The sequence below is a fragment of the Electrophorus electricus genome, chromosome 13 (assembly GCF_013358815.1).
Source record: "Electrophorus electricus isolate fEleEle1 chromosome 13, fEleEle1.pri, whole genome shotgun sequence".
Lineage (NCBI taxonomy): Eukaryota > Metazoa > Chordata > Actinopteri > Gymnotiformes > Gymnotidae > Electrophorus > Electrophorus electricus.
Genome location: NC_049547.1, coordinates 20,497,554 through 20,522,834, shown reverse-complemented (window position 1 = coordinate 20,522,834; position 25,281 = coordinate 20,497,554). Strand labels below are relative to the sequence as shown.

At 42.5% G+C, this 25,281-nt stretch overlaps 3 protein-coding genes across 4 annotated transcripts in view; 1 reads left to right on the top strand and 2 right to left on the bottom strand.

Moving 5' to 3' along the window:
• The first annotated feature begins 4,463 nt into the window (after positions 1-4,463).
• On the top strand, positions 4,464-13,818 carry fas (Fas cell surface death receptor). The gene is made up of 8 exons (XM_027030532.2): positions 4,464-4,530; positions 8,469-8,586; positions 8,720-8,848; positions 10,629-10,743; positions 12,097-12,161; positions 12,513-12,640; positions 12,759-12,786; positions 13,192-13,818. The coding sequence occupies exons 1-8, from the start codon at positions 4,492-4,494 to the stop codon at positions 13,491-13,493; spliced, it is 924 nt and encodes a 307-aa protein (XP_026886333.2). The 5' UTR covers positions 4,464-4,491; the 3' UTR covers positions 13,494-13,818.
• Positions 13,819-15,334: 1,516 nt separating this feature from the next.
• On the bottom strand, positions 15,335-20,708 carry LOC113590401 (monocarboxylate transporter 12-B-like). Its single transcript, XM_027030529.2, has 6 exons — positions 20,229-20,708; positions 19,907-20,010; positions 19,359-19,502; positions 16,410-17,604; positions 15,635-15,894; positions 15,335-15,489 (listed from the first exon to the last, which is right to left on the bottom strand). Exons 1-6 carry the CDS (start codon positions 20,336-20,338, stop codon positions 15,335-15,337), a joined length of 1,968 nt encoding a protein of 655 aa, XP_026886330.2. The 5' UTR covers positions 20,339-20,708.
• A 3,358-nt stretch (positions 20,709-24,066) lies between these two features.
• The window catches only part of pank1a (pantothenate kinase 1a), a 19,883-nt gene continuing 18,668 nt past the window's right edge, over positions 24,067-25,281 (bottom strand). For both annotated transcript variants that reach the window (XM_027030537.2, XM_035532933.1), the window contains exon 7: positions 24,067-25,281. This exon is cut by the window's right edge and continues 305 nt beyond it. The gene's annotated coding sequence lies outside the window, so the exon portion shown is untranslated.

Below are 25,281 nucleotides of genomic sequence, written 5' to 3'. Positions count from 1 at the left end.
TTTTGCCCTGGAGATGGTGGCTCTGCTAAGGCTAGCGGAGACACACACACACACACACACACACACACAAAGTGACGAAAAAGAGGCAGAGGTGGTGGCCACACTAGGCTAGCGGCCTTCACGTTCAAATTAATACGGTTCTCAGATAACACTCTCAAAGCATTTCCCCTATCAATACTGAAGACTGTGTCCTCTGTGTGAACCCAGCTTACTGTCAGGCTGTCATGTGCACACACACACACACACACACACACACACACATACACACACTCATACACACTCATACACACACATACACACACATACCCACGCACACACACACACACACTCATACACACACTCATACACACTCATACACACACTCATACACACACATACCTACACATACACACACACACACACACACACACACACACACACTCATACACACACATACACACACTCATACACACACACACACACATACCCACACACACACACACATACCCACACACACACACACACACATACACACTCACACACACACACACACACACACACACACACACACACACACGCACACATACCCACACACACACACACACACACACATACACACACTCACACACACACTCACACACACACACACACACACACACACATACACACATACCCACACACACATACACACATACCCACACACACACACACACACACACACATACACACACTTACACACACACACACACTCATACACAGAGAGAGAGAGACTGGAAAAGGAGGCCTAGATGGCTTTAATCCAGCTGCAGACTACCACTCTTTAGCTTATGTGCAGGTTTGGCCCACATTAACACCTCATGATGCATGTAATGTATGCATGATGCATGTACATAAACACTCTCAGGCAAGTCAGGGGCTCGCCAACTCTCCACAGCCCAGTCCAAGTAAAACTTCACTATACCTTATGGAGAGCTACTGGACAGCCCATTTCACCATGTAAAACACATGACATCAGCTATTCGAATAAGGAATGAGGGAGAGAGTGCATGAGTGACTCTATCTCTTGTTGGTATCTTCCTCTTTGTCCACTCCACTGTAACTCCCTCATCTTCATCTGTCCATCTCTTTTCTCTCTCTCTCTCTCTCTCTCTCTCTCTCTCTCTCTCTCTCTGTCTACAGTTCAATTGTGAGTTGTGAAAACAGCCATGTTAAACTGACAGTCCACTCGCTGTCTATGCAGAGAAACAGCTGAGAATGACACACTCCCAGCCAGAGGGACAGAAGTGAGGGGTGTGTGTGTGTCTCTCCAAACACAGAAGTGAGGGGTGTGTGTGTCTCTCTCTCCAAACACAGAAGTGAGGGGTGTGTGTGTCTCTCTCTCCAAACACAGAAGTGAGGGGTGTGTGTGTCTCTCTCTCCAAACACAGAAGTGAGGGGTGTGTGTGTCTCTCTCTCTCCATACACAGAAGTGAGGGGTGTGTGTGTCTCTCTCTCCAAACACAGAAGTGAGGGGTGTGTGTGTGTCTCCATACACAGAAGTGAGGGGTGTGTGTGTCTCTCTCTCCAAACACAGAAGTGAGGGGTGTGTGTGTCTCTCTCTCCAAACACAGAAGTGAGGGGTGTGTGTGTCTCTCTCTCCAAACACAGAAGTGAGGGGTGTGTGTGTCTCTCTCTCCAAACACAGAAGTGAGGGGGGTGTGTGTCTCTCTCTCCAAACACAGAAGTGAAGGGTTTGCGTCTGTCTCCATACACAGAAGTGAAGGGTGTGTGTCTCTCTCCAAACACAGAAGTGAGGGGTGTGTGTGTCTCTCTCTCCAAACACTGAAGTGAGGGGTGTGTGTGTCTCTCTCTCCAAACACTGAAGTGAGGGGTGTGTGTGTCTCTCTCCAAACACAGAAATGAGGGGTGTGTGTCAGGCTGTTGCTGTGTCATCAGTGTGGCTGCTCCACACACACCAACCTGCACACTCACTGAGTAATTGTAATAGTAAAAGTAATTAATTTATATAGCATATTTTAAGACCAAAATACTGAAGAAATATAATGTTAAATTAATATAGATTTATACAGATTTACAGACCAGATTTATTAGATTTAGAAAGTGCTAACAGTATGGGCAGCTTGGTGACTTGGTGGTTGGTGCGTTTGCCTCTCAGTGCTAGAATGTGTGTGTGTGTGTGTGTGTGTGTGTGTGTGTGGGTGTGTGTGTGTGTGTGTGTGTCTGTGTGTGTGTGTGTGTGTGTGTGTGTGTGTCTGTGTGTGTGTGTGTGTGAGAGAGAGAGAGAGAGAGAGAGAGAGAGAGAGAGAGAATGCATATCCAGTGATGATTAGTGCTCTGTCCTGGTCTTAACCTCCTTCCCCCCCACCTGGTGTAGTCCCCCAGAGGACTGTGGTTTCTGATAAACGTAAATAATTATAACAGTAAGATCTCTGACTTATTCTTGTTTAGCTGGAGAAGGTTGTTTGACATCCTCTCCTTTATCTAATACAGCTGACCAGTCGTTTAATGGAGCCTGCATCCGTTTGCCTTAATGGGAGATATAGTTGTATCTGTCATCGGCATAACAATGAAACAAGATGTGTCATGCTTCCTAATAATATCTCCAAGGGGCAGCAAGTATGAAGTAAAAGGTAACAGCCCCAGGTCTGACCCCTGGGGCCACCATGTTTGATGAAAGCTAGCAACACATACAATTCTGTACAATATTCACTGCAAATGTTCTATGATGCAGGTAGGAACCATCTCAACACCTCACCTTATATACACCTTCTAAACAGTCTTACATGATCAGCCATATCAAAGCTGCACTCAAATCAAGTAGCATAATGATGGCATAGTCACCCGTATCTGTAGACATGTGCAAATTGTGCATGAAGTTGCTCAATCATAGTAATAAAATAAAACATAAAACAATGCTGGAAATCATTACACACATCATGCAATCCAATTGGACAGCAAACCGGTGAATCAAGAACAGAATTTATCTTTTTAAAGAGTCTTGGAGTTGTGGTTACTTTAAACTAGTGTGTGTGTGTGTGTGTGTGTGTGTGTGTGTGTGTGTGTGTGTGTGTATGTGTGTGTCTGTTTGTGTTTGTGTGTGTGACCGGGTGTGTGACTGTTTTTGTATGTTTGTGAGCCGGTGTGCAAGTGTGTGTGTGTGTGTGTGTGTGTGAGAGTGGTGTAGCAGTTGTACTCATCTTTGTGTGGGCACGTTTTTGTGTGTGTGTGTGTGTGTGAGTGATTGTGTATGTGCGCGCATGCGTGCAGTAAACTGTTTGTTGTTTCTCTCAGGCACTGGGATGTAGCTGCTTCAATACTAACCTCTCTGTAACATAAAGAGACTTTGACACTGTCCAGTCATCTGTAATGCAAACTGCATCCACTTCACAGAGTGTGAGAAATGCGTCTGTGACACCCAAAACGATCTAAAAGCACAAGGTCATTTTTTTTAATTGGTTAAATTAACGGTGTTCCGTGGTCCCCAGCTGTGGTGTGTGCTGTGTGCAAGCGTTCACGTGTGGGTGTATGTTTGAATATAATGTCCTCTGGTGCCATCTGCCAGTGACAGCCCTGAAATGCAATTTGCACTGTACAGCATGACTACAGCCAATCAGAAAACTCCAGAAACTAGGTCATACTACAGAGTAGCAACCTTCGCGTGTATGTGTGCGCGCGCGTGTGTGCGCGCGCGCGCATCTGAGAACGAGCGTGCAAGTGACTTCATCTTCTCTTTGTGTAGCAGTGACCACTTCATATCTGAATACATAGCCCCCATATTTATATAAATACCCTCACATTTCAAGGTTAGATAAAAAAAAAAAAAAGGCTACTGGCTTACCTTATAAGAGAGTGTGTGTGTGTGAGTATGAGCGTGTGTGGAATGGGGAGGTCACAGAATCAAAACTGATGCAACCTACTAGTAATACACACAGACAGATCAATCCACACAGTACTTTTGTTTCCTCATATATGCAAAACACACACACACACACACACACACACACACACACACACACACACACGCGGGCGCGCACACGCACACAGGATCTTGCCCGAGGACGACGATCTCTGTCACTGTTTTTCTTTTTGAAGAAAATTCGTAGATCTTGCTGTCAACTTGATGTGTAGATCGCGCATGTGGTTAGAATAAAAATATTGATAACAGACATATTAAATAACATCACATTAATATGAATCCAGAGGGAGATAAGATTTATAAGGGGCGTGGTTGGCCCCGTGTTGGGAACTCCCGTGGGGTTGCCATCTCCTCGCAAATCAAGCCCTGAATATAGTTTTGGTTTTAAAAATATGATTAAAGACACGGCCACTTATTATGTTTTACCCCACCCCCCAAACAAAGAAGTCTAGAACCGCGACTAATAATAATAATAATAATAATAATAATAATAATAATAATAATAATAATAATAAAGCACTTCCGTAAGGGGGGGTGTGTTGAGCGCAGTATGTTGCTTCCTGTTCAAAACTCCCGCTTCAGTTCCGATCTACCGCATGATGAACAGTAAGAGACTCGGGTTGCTCTGCTTTTTGGTAAGTAGAAATATGGCTTTATGTTACGTTTAGTAAACCCTAAATCGTTCAAACGTTAAACTGTCCATACATTTACCGAACACGTGAATACATCTACGTTTTTTTTAATAAAAACTATGCGGTCAACTTTATTCTTCATCAGTTTATACCTAGTATAATTTATTTTATATAATTAGTTTTAAAGTGTCTTTCGCCCAGGTTCTATCGTTTTATAGACAAAATACTTGACTAGTTTCGTCGGTTTATTAGTCTACTATGTAGGATTGAATTAAAACTAGGTTGAGGTTTGGTAGTTGGTTTTCAGTTTGACTATGTTATTGTCTCCTAGACAATAAGCTGTTACACCCAACGTTCTTTGAATTATTCTTAACATGAATAAAAAAATATTTAAAAGCAAACTTTACAAATAAATGTCCGGGAAGCCGGACATCTTCGGAGGGCACGGCTGCTGTTTACACTTTCGTTTTCTAGAGATTTTGTAACGTCTCGGGGTAAACAGGATGCAGGGAAGAATACCCGGCAGTCCGCCACAGGCCAGCGAGAACAGGAGAGCAGTTACACAACGACACATACAGATACAAATACACAATCACAGAGACACACACACTAACTGGGACGGACACAGACACCGTCCCAGTGTCGGGGAACGAAGTGACAGGCACATTTAACGTAACGGGGACAGACGTGGTGACGAAGACAGGCACTACCCCACACAAATTAAATAGTCCGCGATAGAGTGGGGAGACCCCAGCTGTCGGCTGGGTCGGAGGCCAACCAGTCTGGGGGTGAGTGTTCGTCACTGGCTCCGTTGGCGCTGGCTTTCCTGACCCTGGGGTATGCGTGGAGGGAAGCGCATCGTCTGTGTTTGCAATACCCGGTGCCGCTGCCATTTTGCCTCCCCGAGGCTTAGGCTATTGCGCCTGCACTCTCGAGGTCCTCGCCCTAGGGGAAGGAGTGTCGTCCTCTGCCGCCGACGCTGCCTCTCCGTCAGTCACCCGAGACTGCTTACTTGCGCCAGAGCGGCGTGCTCTGGGCAGCGCCTTAGGTGGAGCCTTGGCTGCTGGAGGCTCGTCCTCCTTGAAGCCCGTGACGTCACTCTGAGAGGAAGGATCCCCCTGAGGTACCTCCTCCATCTCCATCGATGGTCCTCCTCACGATCGGACGCCCTGTCCGACTCCAGAGCGACGTCACTGTACTGCCCTCTCTCTCTATACTATCCCTCTGTCAGGTCCATGCAGGACCCGACGGATTCCACCTGTGAGTATCGGTCCTCATAGCTATGCAGGTCTTCGTAAAACCGTCCAGCGGGTCCCTCCCCCACTGCAGATCCAGGGAGCGAGGCCAGGAGGAGGGATGGCCTCATCCCAGTACAGGAGAAGTCTGTGGTGTCTGACTCCGAGGACTGGAAATCATTATAGCGGTCATGGTAGTCGGACGTAGTCCCTTGTGACTCCTCCACTTCCGCCCCAGGACCATGCTCCCGTATTGCGGGAGTCAGGAGTGTACCCAAGAACACGGGGAATTGCATGCAGGAGCTGGGGAAGTGTGTCTACTCCCCTCCCTCCCCTTCTTCCTACCCTTCCCAGGCATCCTTCTTGTGTTTCTGTAACGTCTCGAGGTAAACAGGATGTGGGGAAGAGGCACGATTGAACATACGTTTATTACGCACGCGAATGATACATAAAACACAACACTCACGCTCTGTACACCTTAAACACCAGCACACACACACTACGACACAGGAGACGTATATACACTAAAGACGATTGCACATAATGCAAAACAGGTGGACGACACGAGAGGGCGTGGCAACACGGACGAACACACACACACACAAACACACACACACACACTAAGACGTTTGAGGAGGGGGCTGGGCCATAACATGACAAATATAGCTATGCGGCTAATTTGATTCCTTATTTGCATATACCCAGCAACCATGACTGCTCAAATATGGCAATCAATTATTATTCATTATTCATTTTAGCATTCAGTGTACTTTTATGTTATTATGGAGTCAAATCTATGTTAATATTCCACTATGAACTACGGTGACTAAAAAGTCCTATTGTGCTGCAGGATACCCACAGGCCAGAAAAGGCCAGACCTCCTGACACGGAGACTAAGATGACAGACAGCAATTAATAAGCCATGTTCCTACTCTGAACACTCACCTGAAGCTCAGTCTAGGGTGAGGGTTATAATTGACCAAATATATGGTTATGGTTACAGGCTGACACAATGTGGGCCAGAACTGAGATTTGGGGTGCAGTGGGTTGATGGGGTAAACCTATAGGAGGAACAGAATTAGTTTCCTGTGATGTTAATTGCTGTTGAATAGAAAATTGCAAGGTGAAAAAAATATTGCCTCTTTGAAAGATGTTAATTCAGACCTGATCAGGAATGATCTGGAATCACCAGTTTTAATGCTGTAATAGTGAAACTCAAATAGAGAAAACCACAGACAGACCACCTCCCTCCTAGATAATATATTCACTATCTGTGCCTTCAGGACAAGGATTCATTCTTTGGTGCTGCATTCTGTACAGCATAGCAACAGTGAAATACACATGAATATGTCAGTTGTTCATTCTGTATCAGCCTAATCAATGATTAAAACTGGTATTCGCTAAAGTGATTACATCACTAGTTGGTCAGTTACTGCGGGTCTCATAAGAGGCCATCCCATCTCAGTGTTCCCTGGAAATATTCATTTGTTAATTTGCACTGTGTTTTGGAAAGGTAGCACATGTGCAGTCATTTTGATGAATACGTATTGTGCATTTGAAGCGCGATGGGGCTTCATTGCCACCATAACGGACTCCCATATTCTGGTAAATTTGACACCCTCTTGATTATTCAAAGTGCTTAAGAACTTGCCAGAATAAAACCCCCAATCCACATAACTATGCCTAGGCATTTTAGGTGTTTTCCGTTAGCCCACTGAAGCAGAGCACGTCTTTTGAATAATGAATCAGTGTTTCATTTTGTAGTGTCAGTGAGGAGAAATAGTCAGATGACAACGTTCCTGTTTGTGGAAATACTCTTTATTGTGATGCAGGCCATGACAACACTCCTAGAGCTTAACTATATGTGCCACAAAAATTGCACTTGCAAATATTATTCAGTGCAATCATAACAAATAAATGGAACACAGTGCTAACTTCCAGCAGTGAGAAGGATGGTCTTTTTACTTTCTTCCTTCATCATTCATTGTGTTTCTGTAATGCGCGGCCCGAGTGCCAAAGGGCATAGGGCAGGACGACTTTGTGAGACATTTAATAACATTTAACAGGGCACTCACACAGGACAAAACCGTGATTGGCAACGCATCAGAACAGTACAACGCAGACTGTCTACACAACGGCGCTACCTTAACAATGACCAACACACTGCACACAATGACAAGGGTTTATATACATAAAGACGAACAAGGTGCAGGTGTGTGCAGGTGTGGTTACAAACAAAACAGCCCTCCCACTGCATGTGGCAGGCCAAACCACGTGACTCGGGAGGCGAGCAATCCGTGACAGAACCCCCTTGCAAGGGGCGTGGCTACCGACGCGTCTGTCCAATGAACGCGAACCTCCGGGCGCCGTGTACACATAAACACAAACACAGCACAGCAGTGCCCGGCGACCATCCAGTACCAGGCGGGCCAGATGCCGCCAGCAAAGGCGACCTCGCAGCGAGAGGGAGAAAGGCAGCTTCCCTGCCTCTGTCAGGGCAGTCCGGTACACTCCCGACGACGTTGCGCCTGTAAACAAAAAGGCGCAAACACAAACAAACAATAGCGCCCACATAGACATATAAGTCGCTGTGAGGTGGCGCCCACCTTCCGCGCAGGCGCCTTAACGTGTCCGTGGCCTCAACGTTTGGGCATAAAGTTGATATAAATATGAAATATAAAGTGAAACTTTTTCTTCTCTCTGCAGGTGAGCGTTAGCTTAGCATGGACGGTGAAGGGAGGAGGTATGCGCCGTAGGAAACGCCAGCAATGTGCGCACGGCGTGTACTCACACGAGGCGTTCCAGTGCTGTCGCTGTCAAACAGGTAGAGGGGTCGACATGTAGAGGGTCAACAGGTAGAGGGGTCAACAGCATCAGTGACCCTGCTAGTAAATACGCACACACACAAAAAAAGACTAAAAATGTATGCTTGTGTGCATATGTGTCTGTGTGTTCAGGCCATCTTGTCTTAGACCACTGCAGTAAAGGACAAGCAACCCAGTGTGCACAATGTCCAGATGGAACATTTATGGCTCACCCAAACGGAGAGAAAAGCTGTGAGCACTGTACGCACTGCCAGCACGCACGTAGGTTCCCAAAACTTTACTTCTTCCCTGTGAATGTTTTGTCATTTGATTAATGTTGATGTAATGCGGTTGCCAGAATTGCTTTTATGTAGGACACCTCTTCTCATGTCAAGTTTTGGGTATCAGTGTGTTCTCATAGCGCATAGTGGATTCTGGTAGATTCCAGATTTTTACAGGGCTTTATTTGTCAGAAATGTTTAAAATTGACTTTATTTTATACTTTCTCCAATGTAAAATTCTATCTCAGCAGTCTGAGAGCGTAATTTTTATGGTGTGGAGGGAGGCACAGCAACAACAGTATTTTCAAGTCTGAGCAACCATACAAGAGAAGCTGAATTATTAGCACAAACGTACCTAGCTAGCCTAACCCACCATGGTAGTCAGCTGGTGTAGACGTATGCATGTACGGCTGAGTGATTCAGTCTGTGTAGATATATGTATATGTAGCGATATCAACACAGTTGGCCATCAAGGATGCTAAGACTGATTGGGGCACCACCCTGAATTACATTTATTTTTAATTCATTAATTATTTTGTAAAATCATTCTCAATGCACAATTAGAAAGTTCAGCAACGAGTTTATTTCTAATGTACCTGAAATTAGAATACCAGGATCCCCTTTGTATTGCGTTTCTGGTCCACAAGCAAGCACGTCTGACGTGGGCCTTTCATGGATGGTTCTGGGAGCTTTTCTAGAACTGATTCACGGCAAAGCTTCAGTCTCTATCAGCACAAACAAAACAAACTTCAGACTCTGTGGGGTCTTGGTTCTTGTCTGTGGGCCAGGGGGTGAGAGAGAGCCCACTCTGACCAGACCAAACATTTATCAGAGGAATAAATAAGGTGTAGTCCTCACTTCACACACATGGCCGAGGGATGCAGCCTGTGTAGACACATTCATGTTGGGCTGAGCGAGTCCAGGTCTCGTTGCTTGTGCCATTGTGTGTACGTCTGCTTGAGGTGTATAGCAGGCTATACTGAGACCATAGAAGGATGTTGCTCTTCAGAGAATACTTGGTTGATCATTCGAATACTAGGACCACACCTGGTCAGTGCTCAGATAGATCTGCTCAGTGATTTCAGTTGGTTTTTAAACAATGTTTTATCATATTTCTACATTTTTGTTTTCAAACTTTGCTAGTTCTTAAATGAGCCTTCTGCCCTTCTGATGATCAAATGAGCACTGCAGTCTGAACCCCAGTGACTGACATCACCTAATAGAAGACCATGTTTTCTTTTGGCTTATAAGGATGGGCCATTTGTCTGAGCTATTTTGTTTTTAAAAAGTGCTGTTGCGGCTATACGTGGCATTGTTTACATTTGTTATAAACCCATGCAAATAATAATAATAATATTAATATAATAATAATAATCACACCAAGGTTCATGCAGTAAACTTGGACCCCTAGCACATATTAATTACACAGAGTGTTTTAATAGTCTAGTTTGATAGCACTTTTTTGTAAAGTTAACAACGTGTTTTACAGAAAATTAAGTGCAAAAAATTAATATTAAATATAGACGTAAAATATAAAACAAGAAAGAGCAAAAAATATTTTAAAAATTAAATACTTTGAAATAAAAATAAAATATAAATCAAAGAATAAAATAAAACAGCAAAAAAAATCATGTTAAAAGTATATTTTGTGTATTATATACATTAATTAATTAACCTTTTTGACATTTTATATACACATAATTTATATAATTTATGGCAAATAATATTGGTAATGCTCTGCATCTCTTGAACATTCCTGATCCTTGTTTTGTGTGCTGTAGGACACCTCGAGGTAAAGCAGAACTGCACGGATAAAACCAACACAGTCTGCCGCTGCCTGAGCGGATACTACTGCGACAAGGGTGAAGACTGCTTTACCTGCTACAGCTGTGAGAAGTATGTACTTACATCAGAAAAGGATAAAGTGCGTACTTACATTAGAAAAGGATAAAGTGTGTACTTACATCAGAAAAGGATAAAGTGTGTACTTACATCAGAAAAGGATAAAGTATGTACTTACATCAGAAAAGGATAAAGTGTGTACTTACATCAGAAAAGGATAAAGTGTGTACTTACATCAGAAAAGGATAAAGTATGTACTTACATTAGAAAAGGATAAAGTATGTACTTACATCAGAAAAGGATAAAGTATGTACTTACATTAGAAAGTCATAAAGTATGTACTCACATTAGAAAAGGATAAAGTATGTACTTACATTAGAAAAGGATAAAGTCAGGTCTCCATGCATATATTCCTAGTTCTACCTATCCATCTATAGAAACAATTAGATATATTAGTTCTGAAGGGTATTATCCTTCCATTTTGTTCCAGTGTTGTCTGCACAGTTCCACTCTGTGTGTTGGTTTGACCACAGACCAAGTGTGCATCTCAGAACATGCCCCCTGCCTCACTAGGGTGTCTCCTTGACATCAAAACAAATCTCACAGACATATGCCAGAAAAAGATGGCTACACACAGGCTAACAGGGTAGAGGGGGTTTCTACACACAGGCTAACAGGGTAGAGGGGGTTTCTACACACAGGCTAACAGGGTAGAGGGGGTTTCTACACACAGGCTAACAGGGTAGAGGGGGTTTCTACACACAGGCTAACTTTACTTTTTCTCTTTACTCTGCTTTATTTTGTTGTACTCCAAACTAACAAAAATGTTTAGATCTGTTTATTTAAGAAGATATTGTGACACAGTGGTAGAGTGACAGAATTCTAAGGTGCCAAGTAAATTTGTTCAGGAGTGTGTTTTTAAAGCTCAGTCCACACTGCCTCATGCACATAAAACTTAAAACTCAAGTTGTTTATCACATGACTCAAGTTGAAAAGGCTGATGTAGAAACAGATTTTTGTATACAGCTACGTAAATACACTTTAGGTAGACTAGAAGACTGAAATTGGGATAATTCTGAGAGACTGGATAAATTTGACAATTGGGATAACACGCTTTTATTTGGGAAAAAAACCCAAAACACTTCAAATACGAGCCAGCCATTTTTAAAATGATTTGCATAACCAGCTTAACCCTAGGCCTGAAGACATTCGTTAGCAGAACAGGTGACGAGCTGAGGTGGGCACATCTCGTCAGGGAGAGACCTAAAACCTTCAGTGCTTGGGAAGGACTGGGAAACACAATATATATTGTTAAGATATTACAGTGGCTATGTGATGCTGTAGCGGCCTTAATGCGCAGCACGTACTCATGGCCTTTTCCTTGGGCTCTGTCTGCCTTTCTAACAGATGTGAGGGTCTGGGGGTGAAAGTGGCTTGCACTGCTACCAGCAACACAGTGTGCCATGAAAAGAGTGAGTGAGAGTTCGTTACTGCACCCTGACATGTGCTGTCTTACGCCCTCTGAAAAGAAAAAATATTTGGGATTGCATTCTGTAAATTATGCCTTAAGTGTTTTTAGATGATCTGTCTTCTAACCTCAGACTAAGTTTTTGTTACTTAGTTACTTGTTACTTACTATGTTTTTTTATCATCTTATGATGGTGTGATTGTAAACTCCATAAACATGCTTTGTACAATTTATATAAAGCATACTAGACTCAGCAATTTTCCATTTCTGACCGTGCAGGTCTAGTAATAAGTACTGTATAACCCATCAACATGTAGTGTGGTTATGAACACGTCTGTGTGTTTGTCCCTTTCAGACTCACCAGGTGGACTTATTGCATGTGCTGTTATCATTATACTGGTTCTGGTAGCTACAGTTTATGTCCTCTGGAGGATGGGTTGTCTTAAAAAATGTGCAATGAAAAAGAGAAACGAAGATGTAGCGGTGAGGAGCTAAGAAACCTGAAGACTTTGTTTCTAATATTGGTATGTTATGGTTTGTGTTTCATATTCCACGTTCTTTCAGTGATTTCTTCCTCCAAATTTCTGTTTTTCTGTTGTAGGAACTGGAGCAACTGTCAGTACTGTCAGGTGTGTGTTCTAACCCGGCTTCACACTTTGGCACATCACAGAGCAGCATCTGAGTTGAATGAAATTAAACCTGTTCAACTGTCACACTAATCCACTACTTTAATAATATATGTCCTGTTCAACTGGCACACTAATCCAGTACTTTAATAATATATGTCCTGTTCAACTGGCACACTAATCCAGTACTTTAATAATATATGTCCTGATCAACTGTCACACTAATCCAGTACTTTAATAATATATGTCCTGATCAACTGTCACACTAATCCAGTACTTTAATAATATATGTCCTGTTCAACTGTTACACTAGTCCAGTTCAACTGTGTTACACCCTGATTAAGCAATTCTGTGAGAAAATCAAAGTCTTAAGGCCAAAAACCAACAATGTTGTTGTATCCCGGGCAGATGATGTGGTCTTGAGACCATACCTATCTAAGATAGCCAGCGTTCTGAAGCTGCAGGACGTGAAGGCCGTGGCCAGACTTACCCTGGATGAGGCTGAGATTGACAGGCAAGAGATCAACCACCCCAATAATGCAGAAGAACAGACCTACAAACTGCTGGAGGCCTGGTATCAGAAACAAGGGGAAAGAGGTGCGTGTAAGGCTCTCGTCAAAGCGCTCCACAATCAAGGCAGGAAATCGGACGCCAATCGTGTGCAGCGCATCATTCAAGAAGGAGAAGAAGGAAAGATGTTGATGTCATAAGTATAAACTGACAGGAAGTAGATGCTCTGAGGTTGAATAACAAACGTTCTTCCCTGTTCTGCTGTGCTTGGATAGCTCACTGGCTGAAAATCCTTGACTAAAAGAAGCATTCTTTTCTATAAACTGCAGAAATGAACTGTGATACTCAATTTGATCAATTTGATACTTTATGAGTACTAGAAACACTATTAGTTCATTTCACCACTTGAAAATGTTTAGGAAGGAGCCACCCAAGTAGTTTTACATGACCAAGTGGAGTAATGTATTAATTTGTCCATATACCTCAGTGATTTTAATCTGAATTAAATATTCATTTTATAGCCTTTGTGGTCTCACATAGGTAAATATTCCAGTGCCTTTTACTTACTAAATAATGATCACTATACATGATTTTAATCCTGTGTAAAATGCTATGTCAGTAAGTGTTCATGCAGAAATAATTTGTTGTAGTTGTGACTAGGGAAGGCTACATACTTCACAGGTTCACTCCTGTCAGGACAGACCATAGGTGAGTCAGTAAAACAATGATGGCACTTAAACAATGACACGTAACTACTTGAACTGTCGTACATTACTAAAAACATTAACGTGTTCAGTCAAATTACTTCCGAAATACCCCTGCCCAACTAAAAGCTAGCTACTCCAGGGAATAACTACTGAAGAAAGCTCTTTTAGGACAATGAGTAAAATAAGTTTATTTCTACTTAAAAGTTCAATTGTACAAAAGTACCACATAGTATAAAATAACAATTGCAGCTGGATTAATATTTTTCACTTACTGACAGGTCTGGGACCAAGTACACAACCTAAATTTTAACTACACTTAGTCAATGATACAATCTTGACCTGCAGCTATAATGTGACCAAAAACCCAGCATAGAGCAGATTCCTGTGATGTTTCCCATACAGAGACACCAGCCCATTATTGTGGACAGAATCCTATCATTTACAGTGCAGTTAAAGGAAAACAATTCATATAAAAACATTTAAAAGATGTTTAAAAAAAAATCTCTTCAAATTCAGGGCAATTGAGGTAAGTCAGTGTGTGGTATACTTCAGTCAGTGTGCAATATACTTCAGTCAGTGTGTGGTATACTTCAGTCAGTGTGCAATATATTCCAGTCAGCGTGGGGTATACTTCAGTCAGTGTGTGGTATACTCCAGTCAGTGGGGTATACTTCAGTCAGTGTGCAATATACTCCAATCAGTGTGGGGTATACTCCAGTCAGTGTGTGGTATACTTCAGTCAGTGTGCAATATACTCCAGTCAGCGTGGGGTATACTTCAGTCAGTGGGGTATACTTCAGTCAGTGTGCAATATACTCCAATCAGTGTGGGGTATACTTCAGTCAGTGTGGGTTATACTTCAGTCAGTGTGGGGTATACTTCAGTCAGTGTGGGGTATACTTCAGTCAGTGTGCAATATACTCCAGTCAGTGTGCAATATACTCCAGTCAGTGTGGGGTATACTTCAGTCAGTGTGCAATATACTCCAGTCAGTGTGCAATATACTCCAATCAGTGTGGGGTATACTCCAGTCAGTGTGGGGTATACTCCAGTCAGTGTGGGGTATAATCCAGTCAGTGCGCAGTATACTCCAGTCAGTGTGAGGTATACTCCAGTCAGTGTGAGGTATAATCCAGTCAGTGTGGAGTATACTCCAGTCAGTGTGAGGTATAATCCAGTCAGTATGGAGTATACTCCAGTCAGTGTACAGAATACTCTCTCCGCTAATACGTTTGAAGTCGGCGCAGTGCTCCGTCTTCTGATCACAGTGACGTTTTCCCCTGATGAACAGTTTCTCACCCTTAGCTGGGATTCATCCTCCCAAAATCCCTCAGTCATTTGGAGGTGTTGCACATGCAAGAGCGAGAGCGCCCTCTACAGGAGCAGCGAGCCAGTGTCACTATGGCCAAAATCGCAGCGCTGCAGATTAATGAGGTGCCACCCAGGAGGAATGCAGGCATGTAAGAGCCCGTCCGGTCCACCAGCCAACCTGAGAGAGGGACAGAGCTATTTCAGCAGAGATTTCTATGCGAACACGTGTCCGTGTTTGTGCTAACGTATGCATTTGATCTGCGTAAGTATAAATGTTCGGTGTCTAAGCATGTACTCCTAAGTTAGTGTCAGTGTGCCCTCACCTCCCATTGGTGGGCTGATGAGGTACGGGATCGCATGCAGGAAGTAGACCAAGCCCAGGGCAGAGGAGAAGTAGGTGGGGCCTACGATGTTGGCGGTTACCACAGGGATAAGTGCCACATAGGCACCATCGAAGTAGCCGTAAAAAAGGGCAAGAGGTACCAGCAGAGAAAAGGTCCTGGACAGGGGCAAGAAGAGGCAGATCAATCCGTCCAGACCCACGGCAAGCAGGTACGTCACTACTCGAAATGCCCTCAAACACCTGCAGAGAACAACAGAGAGTTTGAGAAGTGTTAAAAGATAAAGACAAGTGCTCGGACTTGGATATGGGTAAAGATGCTTTGTGACAACAGTTGTTGTAAAAAACCCTATATAAATAAATTTGACTTGGGCTTTGACAATGGTAGACTACTTAAAATGCTCACTCAGACATCTCGCCAGACCACATTATAGCCACAAAATAAACATAATGATCACATAAACATAACACATTTGCATAGCAGGCCCTTAGCTCAGTATTAGTTCAGCTGGTCTATCGCTATAGCAATACCGACATCTGTACCAACATCGCTATAGCAATACAGACATCTGTACAGTCATCACTATAGCAATACCGACATATGTACCGACATCACTATGGCAATATGGATCAATGATGTCAGATATGATGAATATCTGTACCAAAATCGCTGTAACAATACTGACATCACAATAATAATACCGACACCTGTATAATAATAACACAGGCATCTGTAAGAACTTCAAATCTTGACTCACTTTCTGTCTGAGATCCAGCCGAAAGTGATATTACCCACAATTCCCATCATTCCCATGACGGATATGACGAGGGCAGCCTGCTGTGGCGCGGCGCCGATGCTGAGGGAGTAAGCTGGCAAGTAGACGAAGGGCACGTTACAGCCGAACGCCAAGAAGACAAAGGACCCCGCCAGGAGCAGGACGTCCGGCTGCAGGAAGACGCTGAACTCTCGTGGGAACTGCAGGCAGGCATCGCCTTCCTTTGCTCGGCTCCTGGATTTTGCACGATGGTCGATAAGAGCTGCACATTTACAGGATACCTTCTCGCAAAGCATCTTCGAGTCCGTTGGCACCAACGCAGCAAGCTGTGAAACAGCTCGGTTTGTGTCAGGTTGTTTTGAACCTGGCAGATCTGCGTTTGCTGATATAGAAGGTGAAGGACATGCACGTCTCTCAGTGTTTAAGATTGTTGGGTGCATCATGCTTGTAAACTTGCCATTTGTGTTTTGCTTTGAATCTCTGGTTGTTTTTTCCAGAATACCGTTTGCACCCCCTGTCTTTGAATTCACTTCCCAGTTCTCTTTGATGTCTCTGTCTGTTAAAACAGGGTCTTCTTCATGTTTTTTCTTTTCAAGGTTTGTGTCTCTTTGGGTAGAATCAATAATCTTCACTCCTGCTTGTTCAGAGTCTGTATTTTCCACCCCGGTTCCCCCAAAGTATGGTTGTTCTCCACTACAAAGCAGAACCTCGGCTTGCTCTTTGCCTGATCTGTCCTCATTTCCTAGGTCTCCACTCTTAACTTCGTCTCCGTTTATCACAACACAGTTCGACCCCACCATCTCCAATTTGTACTTCTGTTGAATCTGCGCGTCTTCCAGATTCAACCCTTTGCGCAGCTTAGCCTCTGCTTGCTTTGACTTTAGCATGTTGCCCTCGAATTCTCCCTCCTCAACTGTGCAGCTATTCTTCTGCCTGTGGACCCTCAGGGGCCTCATAAGAGCCCCACAGGCGCACAAGTGAAGGTCCAGCCCCCCCAGGATAAGGAGTGCCCCTCTCCAGGAATAGAACTCAATGAGGAGCTGCACCGCCGGTGCAAGGATGGAGGTTCCGATGCTGCTGCCAGAGAAGGCGATGCCGTACGCTAGCGCTTTCCTCTCGCTGAAGTATGCGCCCACTGTGGTGATGGCAGGTGTGTAGCAGAGGGCAAAGCCCAGTCCTGAGAGGGAGGGAAAGCGACAGAGGATGGGGGTTGGTTCAAACAGGTGCCTGTCACGTGGTGGTGTGTTGGATATGTGGTGTGTTGTATCTGATGTGCGATGTGTTGTATATGTGTTGTGTTTTATTTGATGTGTTGTGTCTGTTGTATATGTGTTGTGTTGTATTTGATGTGTGATGTGTTGTGTCTGATGTGTGATATGTTGTATATATGTTGTGTTAGATCTGATGTGTGATATGTTGTATATGTGTTGTATTTGATGTGTGATGTGTTGTATATGTGTTGTGTTTTATCTGATGTGTTGTATTTGATGTGTGATGTGTTGTATATGTGTTGTGTTGTATTTGATGTGTGATGTGTTGTCTGATGTGTGATATGTTGTATATATGTTGTTAGATCTGATGTGTGTTGTGTTGTATATGTGTTGTGTTTTATCTGATGTGTTGTATTTTATGTGTGATGTGTTGTATATGTGTTGTGTTGTATTTGATGTGTGATGTGTTGTGTCTGATGTGTGATATGTTGTATATATGTTGTGTTAGATCTGATGTGTGATATGTTGTATATGTGTTGTGTTGGATCTGATGTGTGATATGTTGTATATGTGTTGTGTTGGATCTGATGTGTGATATGTTGTATATGTGTTGTATTTGATGTGTGATGTGTTGTATTTGATGTGTTGTATCTGATGTGTTGTTTATGTGATGTGTTGTATATGTGTTGTGCTGTATGTGAGGTGTGATGTGTTGTATATGTGGTGTGTTGTATCTGATGTGTGATGTGTTGTATATGTGGTGCGTTGTATCTGATGTGTGATGTGTTGTATATGTGATGTGCGATCTGTTGTATATGTGTTGTGTTTTATCTAATGTGTTGTGATGTGTTGTATCTTATGTATTGTAATTTATGTGTGATGTGTTGTGTTTGATGTGTGTTGTGTCTAATGTGTGATGTGTTGTGTCTAATGTGTGATGTGTTGTATTTGATGTGTGATGTGTTGTATATGTGTTGTGTCTGATGTGTGATGTTTTGTATATGTGGTGTGTTGTAAACATAGATATAAACTATGGATATAAAAAGTCTCCATCTAAATGAAGAACAAAACAGGAAAGCCTTGGTTGGCCGTCATGGCTCTATGAGCAGTGGAAAGCCAAGCTAGGACCTTGCTCTGGAAATCTGCAGACTCAATTATGAACCTCTTCTTTATTTATAATTAATTGAAATTTGATAAACGAATTAGCACCTTTGTGAAATGATGGTGCTTCCGATTGTAGATAATTCTAAATTAAGTTATTCATGCATTCATTTATTCCTGGTTTGAGCACTGTAACTGTAACCATATATATATGGTTACACAGTCACTTCTATCTTGTACAGATGGGAATATTTATATATATATATATATATATATATTATTATTTTTTATTTTTTTTTACCACCTGAGCATGCTTATATTTTTTCTGTGTGCAATGTTGAATTTGAATTTAAATTTAAGTAGCTTTGCTTTTAGTGGGTGTAAAAATGTGTTACGCAAATAGACAGGAACTGACTGACAATAACCTAATTAACCCTAATTAAACTAACCCTGATTAAAAAAAACTTTTCTTTTTCAGGACATTGGATGAAATTACTCTTTTAAAATTAGAGACATAGTTTAATCTGATATCCAGTTACTACCTGCCAAGTACACGCGATGTCTGGGAGTAGCCAGCTTTGGAACATCAGACACGTGTGTGGCAGAGTGTGTATCTCACCTGTGAGAATGCCCAGGGACAGATAAAGGTGCTCAAGTCTGGTGGCAAAAGAACTAAGGATGAGGCCGAGAGAAGCCACGAGTCCTCCGGCCATCACAGACACACGGGAAGACCACCGCTTTCCTACATAACTGCCCAGAGGAGCTGAACAAACACAAAATGAGAGGCCAAGTCATTTAGACTATTTGAAAGGGCAATTTTTTACATCAATATGCAAGCTGTACTATAGATATGCTTTGGAAGTGCCCTAGTGGTAAATGTGACAGGTTTAGGGTTAGATATAGAATAAGATGGCAGCCTGGAGTGTCTGGAGGATCACATCCACTCATTCATGGACTGTATGACTGTGACAGTCACTCATGCGTGTGTGGGTTCGCGTACGCTCATTTCATCATAGAGGGGTCTAGCACCATGATGTCATGAATGCTGTTTTTGTGAAGCAAGAAAAGTCATAACGTTTATGACTCAGTCCCACTAATTTACGGTACACTGTGTTTCCTGTTCAGCGTGAGCGAAGTGTATCAGTGTCGTCCTAAAAACTGGCTTACCACAGAGCATCGTGGTGCAGTCCACCAGAGATGGGATCCATGCAGTTCCAGAATAATCTCTAGAGAACTGAGTCTGAAATTCCACGAGCAAGATGGACATACACCTGCGTAAACCAGGAATGGTTGTTTAGGGACACTCCAAAAGAAGAAAAAGCCAGTTGTATTTTAGTCAACAGACCACATTGTCTGGGGTAAATCCAACCTCAAAGTCTTAGTAGGTCACCAGATTGGTTCACTTCAATATGGTATCAATCATATCTATGGTTAATAAATACATGCATATAAACAGTGATGACTGACACAAGTTAACACCATAACTGACCTGGTGACAGCACGCGTGCAGATGGTCGTGATGAAGCAGGCAGCGACAATAATCCAGCCCCACCCACCATCAGGAGCCAGCTCTCCAGGGAAGCTCACATGGCCAGCCATGCCTACACCTCCACTGACCTCTGTCCTCTTGGACACGCACACGTGTCACTATTTGTCCTTACCCTCCAGGTCTGCTGGACACTTGCTGTTCCTGTCCTGCCTGGCTCTGTCCACCCTTGGTCACTCAGGAACTGTGCTTTCCTTTCGAAGAGCTGTGTCAGACCTGCATTAGAGCCGGTTTCCTGTTAGAAATGAAGGTTTGCAAAGCTCTTCAGTCAGTCCAGGAACTTGACATTGCAAAGTTTTTGGTATTTTCTCTGCTGCTACTGTAGGGACAGTACAGTACAGCCTGTCTGACCTGTGACCTTCCACGTCACCAGACACAAGATGTCCACACCGTTAGCAACACAGAGCCCGGATAATGGCATAATGGCAGAAAATAAATGAATCAAATTCTTTGAAATTTATGATTTGTCTGAACATAAAATGTCACCCATGAATCTGTTAACATAAAAGGGTAAATAACTATAAGAGGCTGAGTCCTAGTACGCTGTGTAGTCACATTAATGCAGTCTTATAACTGGCATATTTTCCTCACCTTTTACATTAACAGCCTTAATTGATGTAAACAATCCCTTTACAAAAACTAATATCTGTGATCAGTATTTACTGTATTATAAATGTATAATCATTAATAACCTCTTTATTGTATTTATAACCAGTGTGTGTGTGTTGGGGGGGGGGGGGGGGTTCAACTTCTCCCCAGTGTAATATATATACAGACACGTGTGTGTGTGTGTGTGTGTGTGTGTGTGTGTGTGTTTCGACAGCCCCGTTTGTCGTTGTTACCTGTCTTGGGGAGACCAAGTTTTAATTATGCGGGTCAGACCCCCTTGACCAGATTGTCTAGCAAGGCATCAAGCCTTTAACATTTAAATGCGATATTGTTCTTTTAAAATACGTTGGGTTTCATTTGAAGAGTCGTGGTAGCCGAAGCGAAGAGGGAAGGCGCACAACCCCCAACCGCTTTCCAAATCTTTTGTCTTTACGCGCAAACACCTCTAACGGTGTTTCCTTTGTTAAGCATAACAACTCAAAACGACTCTTCATTCCCTGAGAGGATGCAAAAACAATGACCGCAGTGCGTTCTTAAACACACCCTTATGTAGCTTACTTAAAGGATGCTATAAATACCATATATTTATGGACCCCAAAATATGTGTCACTCTTCAAACTCATCAATGAGGTACGAAATGTAAAAGATTAAAAAAGGGGATTTCTATACAGTGCTTTGCGACAACCCTTGCTGTAAAAAAAACCAAACCAAGTTTGAATCGAATTTTACTGAAAAGAGGAATACTGAGTTAGTTCAAAGGTCGAACACTTTAAGATACGGTAAACCTGCCATTAGACCTTTGTTCTGTCCGAGCAGAAAAGAGAAGCAAGCAGAAATAATTACAAAGCAAAAAAGAAAATCCTGCAACCGTCTCACCGAGGCATGCACAAGTGAGGCCAAACTTTTTATATCGGGGGGAAATCTTCATATATGTTTTCACATGCTTACCCTGAAAGAGACGGTCCCTTTGGCTCTTCAAAGCACGTAGTGTTCATTAAAAAGTTTTACATGCAAAAAAAGTCCAATTACAGTCCCGCGTAGGAACCTCTGTCTTGCAGTGCGTCTTAGTCGCGCGATTATTCTCCTGGAAGGAAAGCAGCGCGCGCAGGGGGGGGGGGTGTATCGCTCGAGGAGTCAAGGGAAGTCGTAGGGCAGGTTTGATTATGCACGGAAATGCATGAGATAAAAGAACGAACGAGCCGAATAAATCACAGCAAATAAAAAAGACAAAAGGTGAAGGCATTTGCAAGTATATTTACCACCAGGCTCTCATGCACGTGGCTTATACTGGACGGTTGTCATGCGTGTCAGTAGGCTGAAGGTAAATTCGAAATGAATTATATCTGCCGGGTGATCAATGCTAAAGTGCTCCTCTAGGACTGCAGACGTGTACGTGTGTACAATACGTTCTTTGCACATTCTGCAAACGCGTCTGTGTCACTTGAGTGGGACATAGCAGGTCATCACAGACGTCTGCAGCACGGTGAGGAGCAAGTTTTGACTGCTGTTTGATGTGGATGAAATAATGTGTCTCCTCCGATGGGCAAAAATTCAGATGAACACTTTGCAATTTATGTATTACTCTTTTTATTCATTTAAAACAGTCTTTCTTTTCTTTTTTTTTGTAAAGTCAAAAAGGTTAGCAACTTCCTACAGTGCCTTAGCACTTCTGTACATTTCTGTATTAGTCAAACGGCAGGAAGGTCCATCCGCCTAGTGTTATAATATAGTTACAGTTATAACAACAACGACAAAACATGAACGATTTTAACATTTCAACAGGAATCACACACACAAAAATAGTTTCTATATATATTATAAAAGGCAAATATACAAGAATGTTCCTCTCTGCATAATTTAAAATGCTCATAATACCTGTATCTTGAAATGGTGACTAGATCACAGTAGTCAGGCTGAACAAACAGGGAGAGGCGCGAGAGGCCAGACTGCATAGTGAGGTTCCATAAGCAGTTAAAACTGTGCCTGCCAATCAAAGCAACATCTTCTCCCACCTCATGTTGCTGTTTCTCAACTTTAGACATATGTTTTATATTCGTACTTTTTAATGTAGTACTCTGTAGGCCTGCACACTTGCCTAGAGTAACCCAGAAACATGGCTCCAATAGAGGGCAACGTGGAGACACACGACGACGTAGACTTGCAACATTCACTGGACAGTGTGTCAGCTGTTTGTTGTGCCTGGCCATATGTTCATTTAAAAGCATTTTCAAGAAACCTGGGTAACTGGTAGCATAACGATGCAGTGACCAACCATTACGTACCCCATATTAGTCTCAGCCACAGTGAGATATAAGGACTAACTAGACTAACGCATGCTCAGTAGCTCTACATACACGCCATTTCTTACTGGCCCCAAGGAACTCGCTTGCTACAAGCAGTAATTAGTGTGTTAGCTAGTAATTAGTGCATTAGTTAGTAATTAGTGTGCATGTCATTGACTAATGCATTATTATCTTGGCTCTGCTTCTGTTGTTTTACTACAGGTTGCTACTAGAAGATCCTGACTTCTGAACACGAGGAAGGACCTCTGAACAGAACTGAGGTCATCAAAAATAGAATATTGTACATCATTGTCAATATACAACAAATATAACAGCATCAAAAATACAAAAGTCTAGAAGGGCAGTCGACTTTGCTTAGCCTGGTGTTTGGTCTGGTGTTTGGTGTGGTGTTTGGTGTGGTGTTTGAAAGACACACAAAGGATAGCAATCGGTTGACAAATGTATGTGTCGTGAAAAAAACCCAAACAAACTAAGAAACATCCTTCCCACACCAACACTCTGTTTTGTCCTGTTCTAAGTCCTGTTCTAAGTCCTGTTCTAAGGACGCAGAATGCTTCACTGAAAGCTGTGGTAGTTAGTGTTAAATGACTGCTGGTTAGCGTGATGATATTTGGTCCCTACTAGCATCCACTTCTTTTAAGAAAGAATAGCATATCTAGGTTAGGAACTTCAAGTTTGAGTTTCATTCACTCAAATATTACGTCAGTATAGCTAGATTAGATTGATAAAAGTGAATATATGAATAGATTATGACCAAGTAAACAACTTTTACCTTAAGGTTGACCAACTACTTTTGTTTGCATAACCTTTGCTGTTAACAATATGTTTTGTGAGTACAGACATGGAGGGGGACAATACGAACAATAAAATAAAGAAATAAATGTTTAATTAATGACAGGATCTGTCAGGTAGGTATTTTTGTAAATTACAACATTTGAAATGTCAATTTCTAGTTAAACAACAGTTAATGCCAACTAATTTCAACAGTTTTCAACATATTAAACAAACTAAACCAAGTTACAAATAAGGCTTAGAAACAGCAATGGATCCATTACAAAAAACAGGGGGGGCAGGAAAACAAGGAGAAGTGAAAAGATCCAGCGCTAACCCCTAACCCCTAACCCCTGACCCTTAACTCGAAGTAGAGAACAGTTTGGAAGCCTATTCAGCATGTGGAGCGAGGCATGGCATGAATGTGATGAGGCCCATGGAAAAGTGACCTTGCTTAGACTTTTCCAATCCAAGCAACACTTGATTTGTGTAATGAAAGTAGACAGAAAGTAGACGGAATCATAAGGAATCATAACTAAGCCTTTTGAGGAATGGCCCACACAGGCCTTCCAGATTTTGGCACTTCGGTGGCACAAAGTACAAGTGGTTAAGGTGCTTGACTTGTACTTGGAAGGTTGCTGGTTCAAGTTCACACCTTTGGGCCCCTCAGCAAGGCCCTAAACCCTCAATTGCTCAGGTTGTGCTCAGTCATAATTGTAAGTTGCTTTGGATAAAAAGTGTCAGCTAGATGCTGTAAATATAAATGATATTGTACAGGGTTAATATGATAGTGGCTGCAGAATCTGCAGAAAAGATATTAGAAAGTGGTTAGTCCAGGTACAATACAGAGCATTGTAGCAAAATGACAATACCTCTATTACCAAAAACCAGGGGCAGCAGGGTGTTCTGAACCACAGACAGGTGAAAGTCAAGATACTGCAGAAAACGTCAAAGTGTTGTACACATTTCCTATAAGAAACACTACTGATGGCCCAGAACTGAGGCATTCACGCGTGCCCACAGGCACAGATGAAAAAGTCTTCTACTTTATTCCCCACTTCAGTTGCCTGAAAATCTGCAATCTCCTGACTGGATGATATGAAATGATCATGTGTCACAACCTTTTTTAAAACTAACTTTTTAAAAAAAGATAAAAAGCCAAAGCAAACTTAAGAAAATCCTCAAAATCCAAAATCTGATCTTGTTCTCATCATCTGATCATTGTGCCACATCACAGCATCACAGCAGGGTTTGGCCATCACTTATGTATCGTTAGACACTGAAGAAACATTTATTTACACAACACCAGGAAA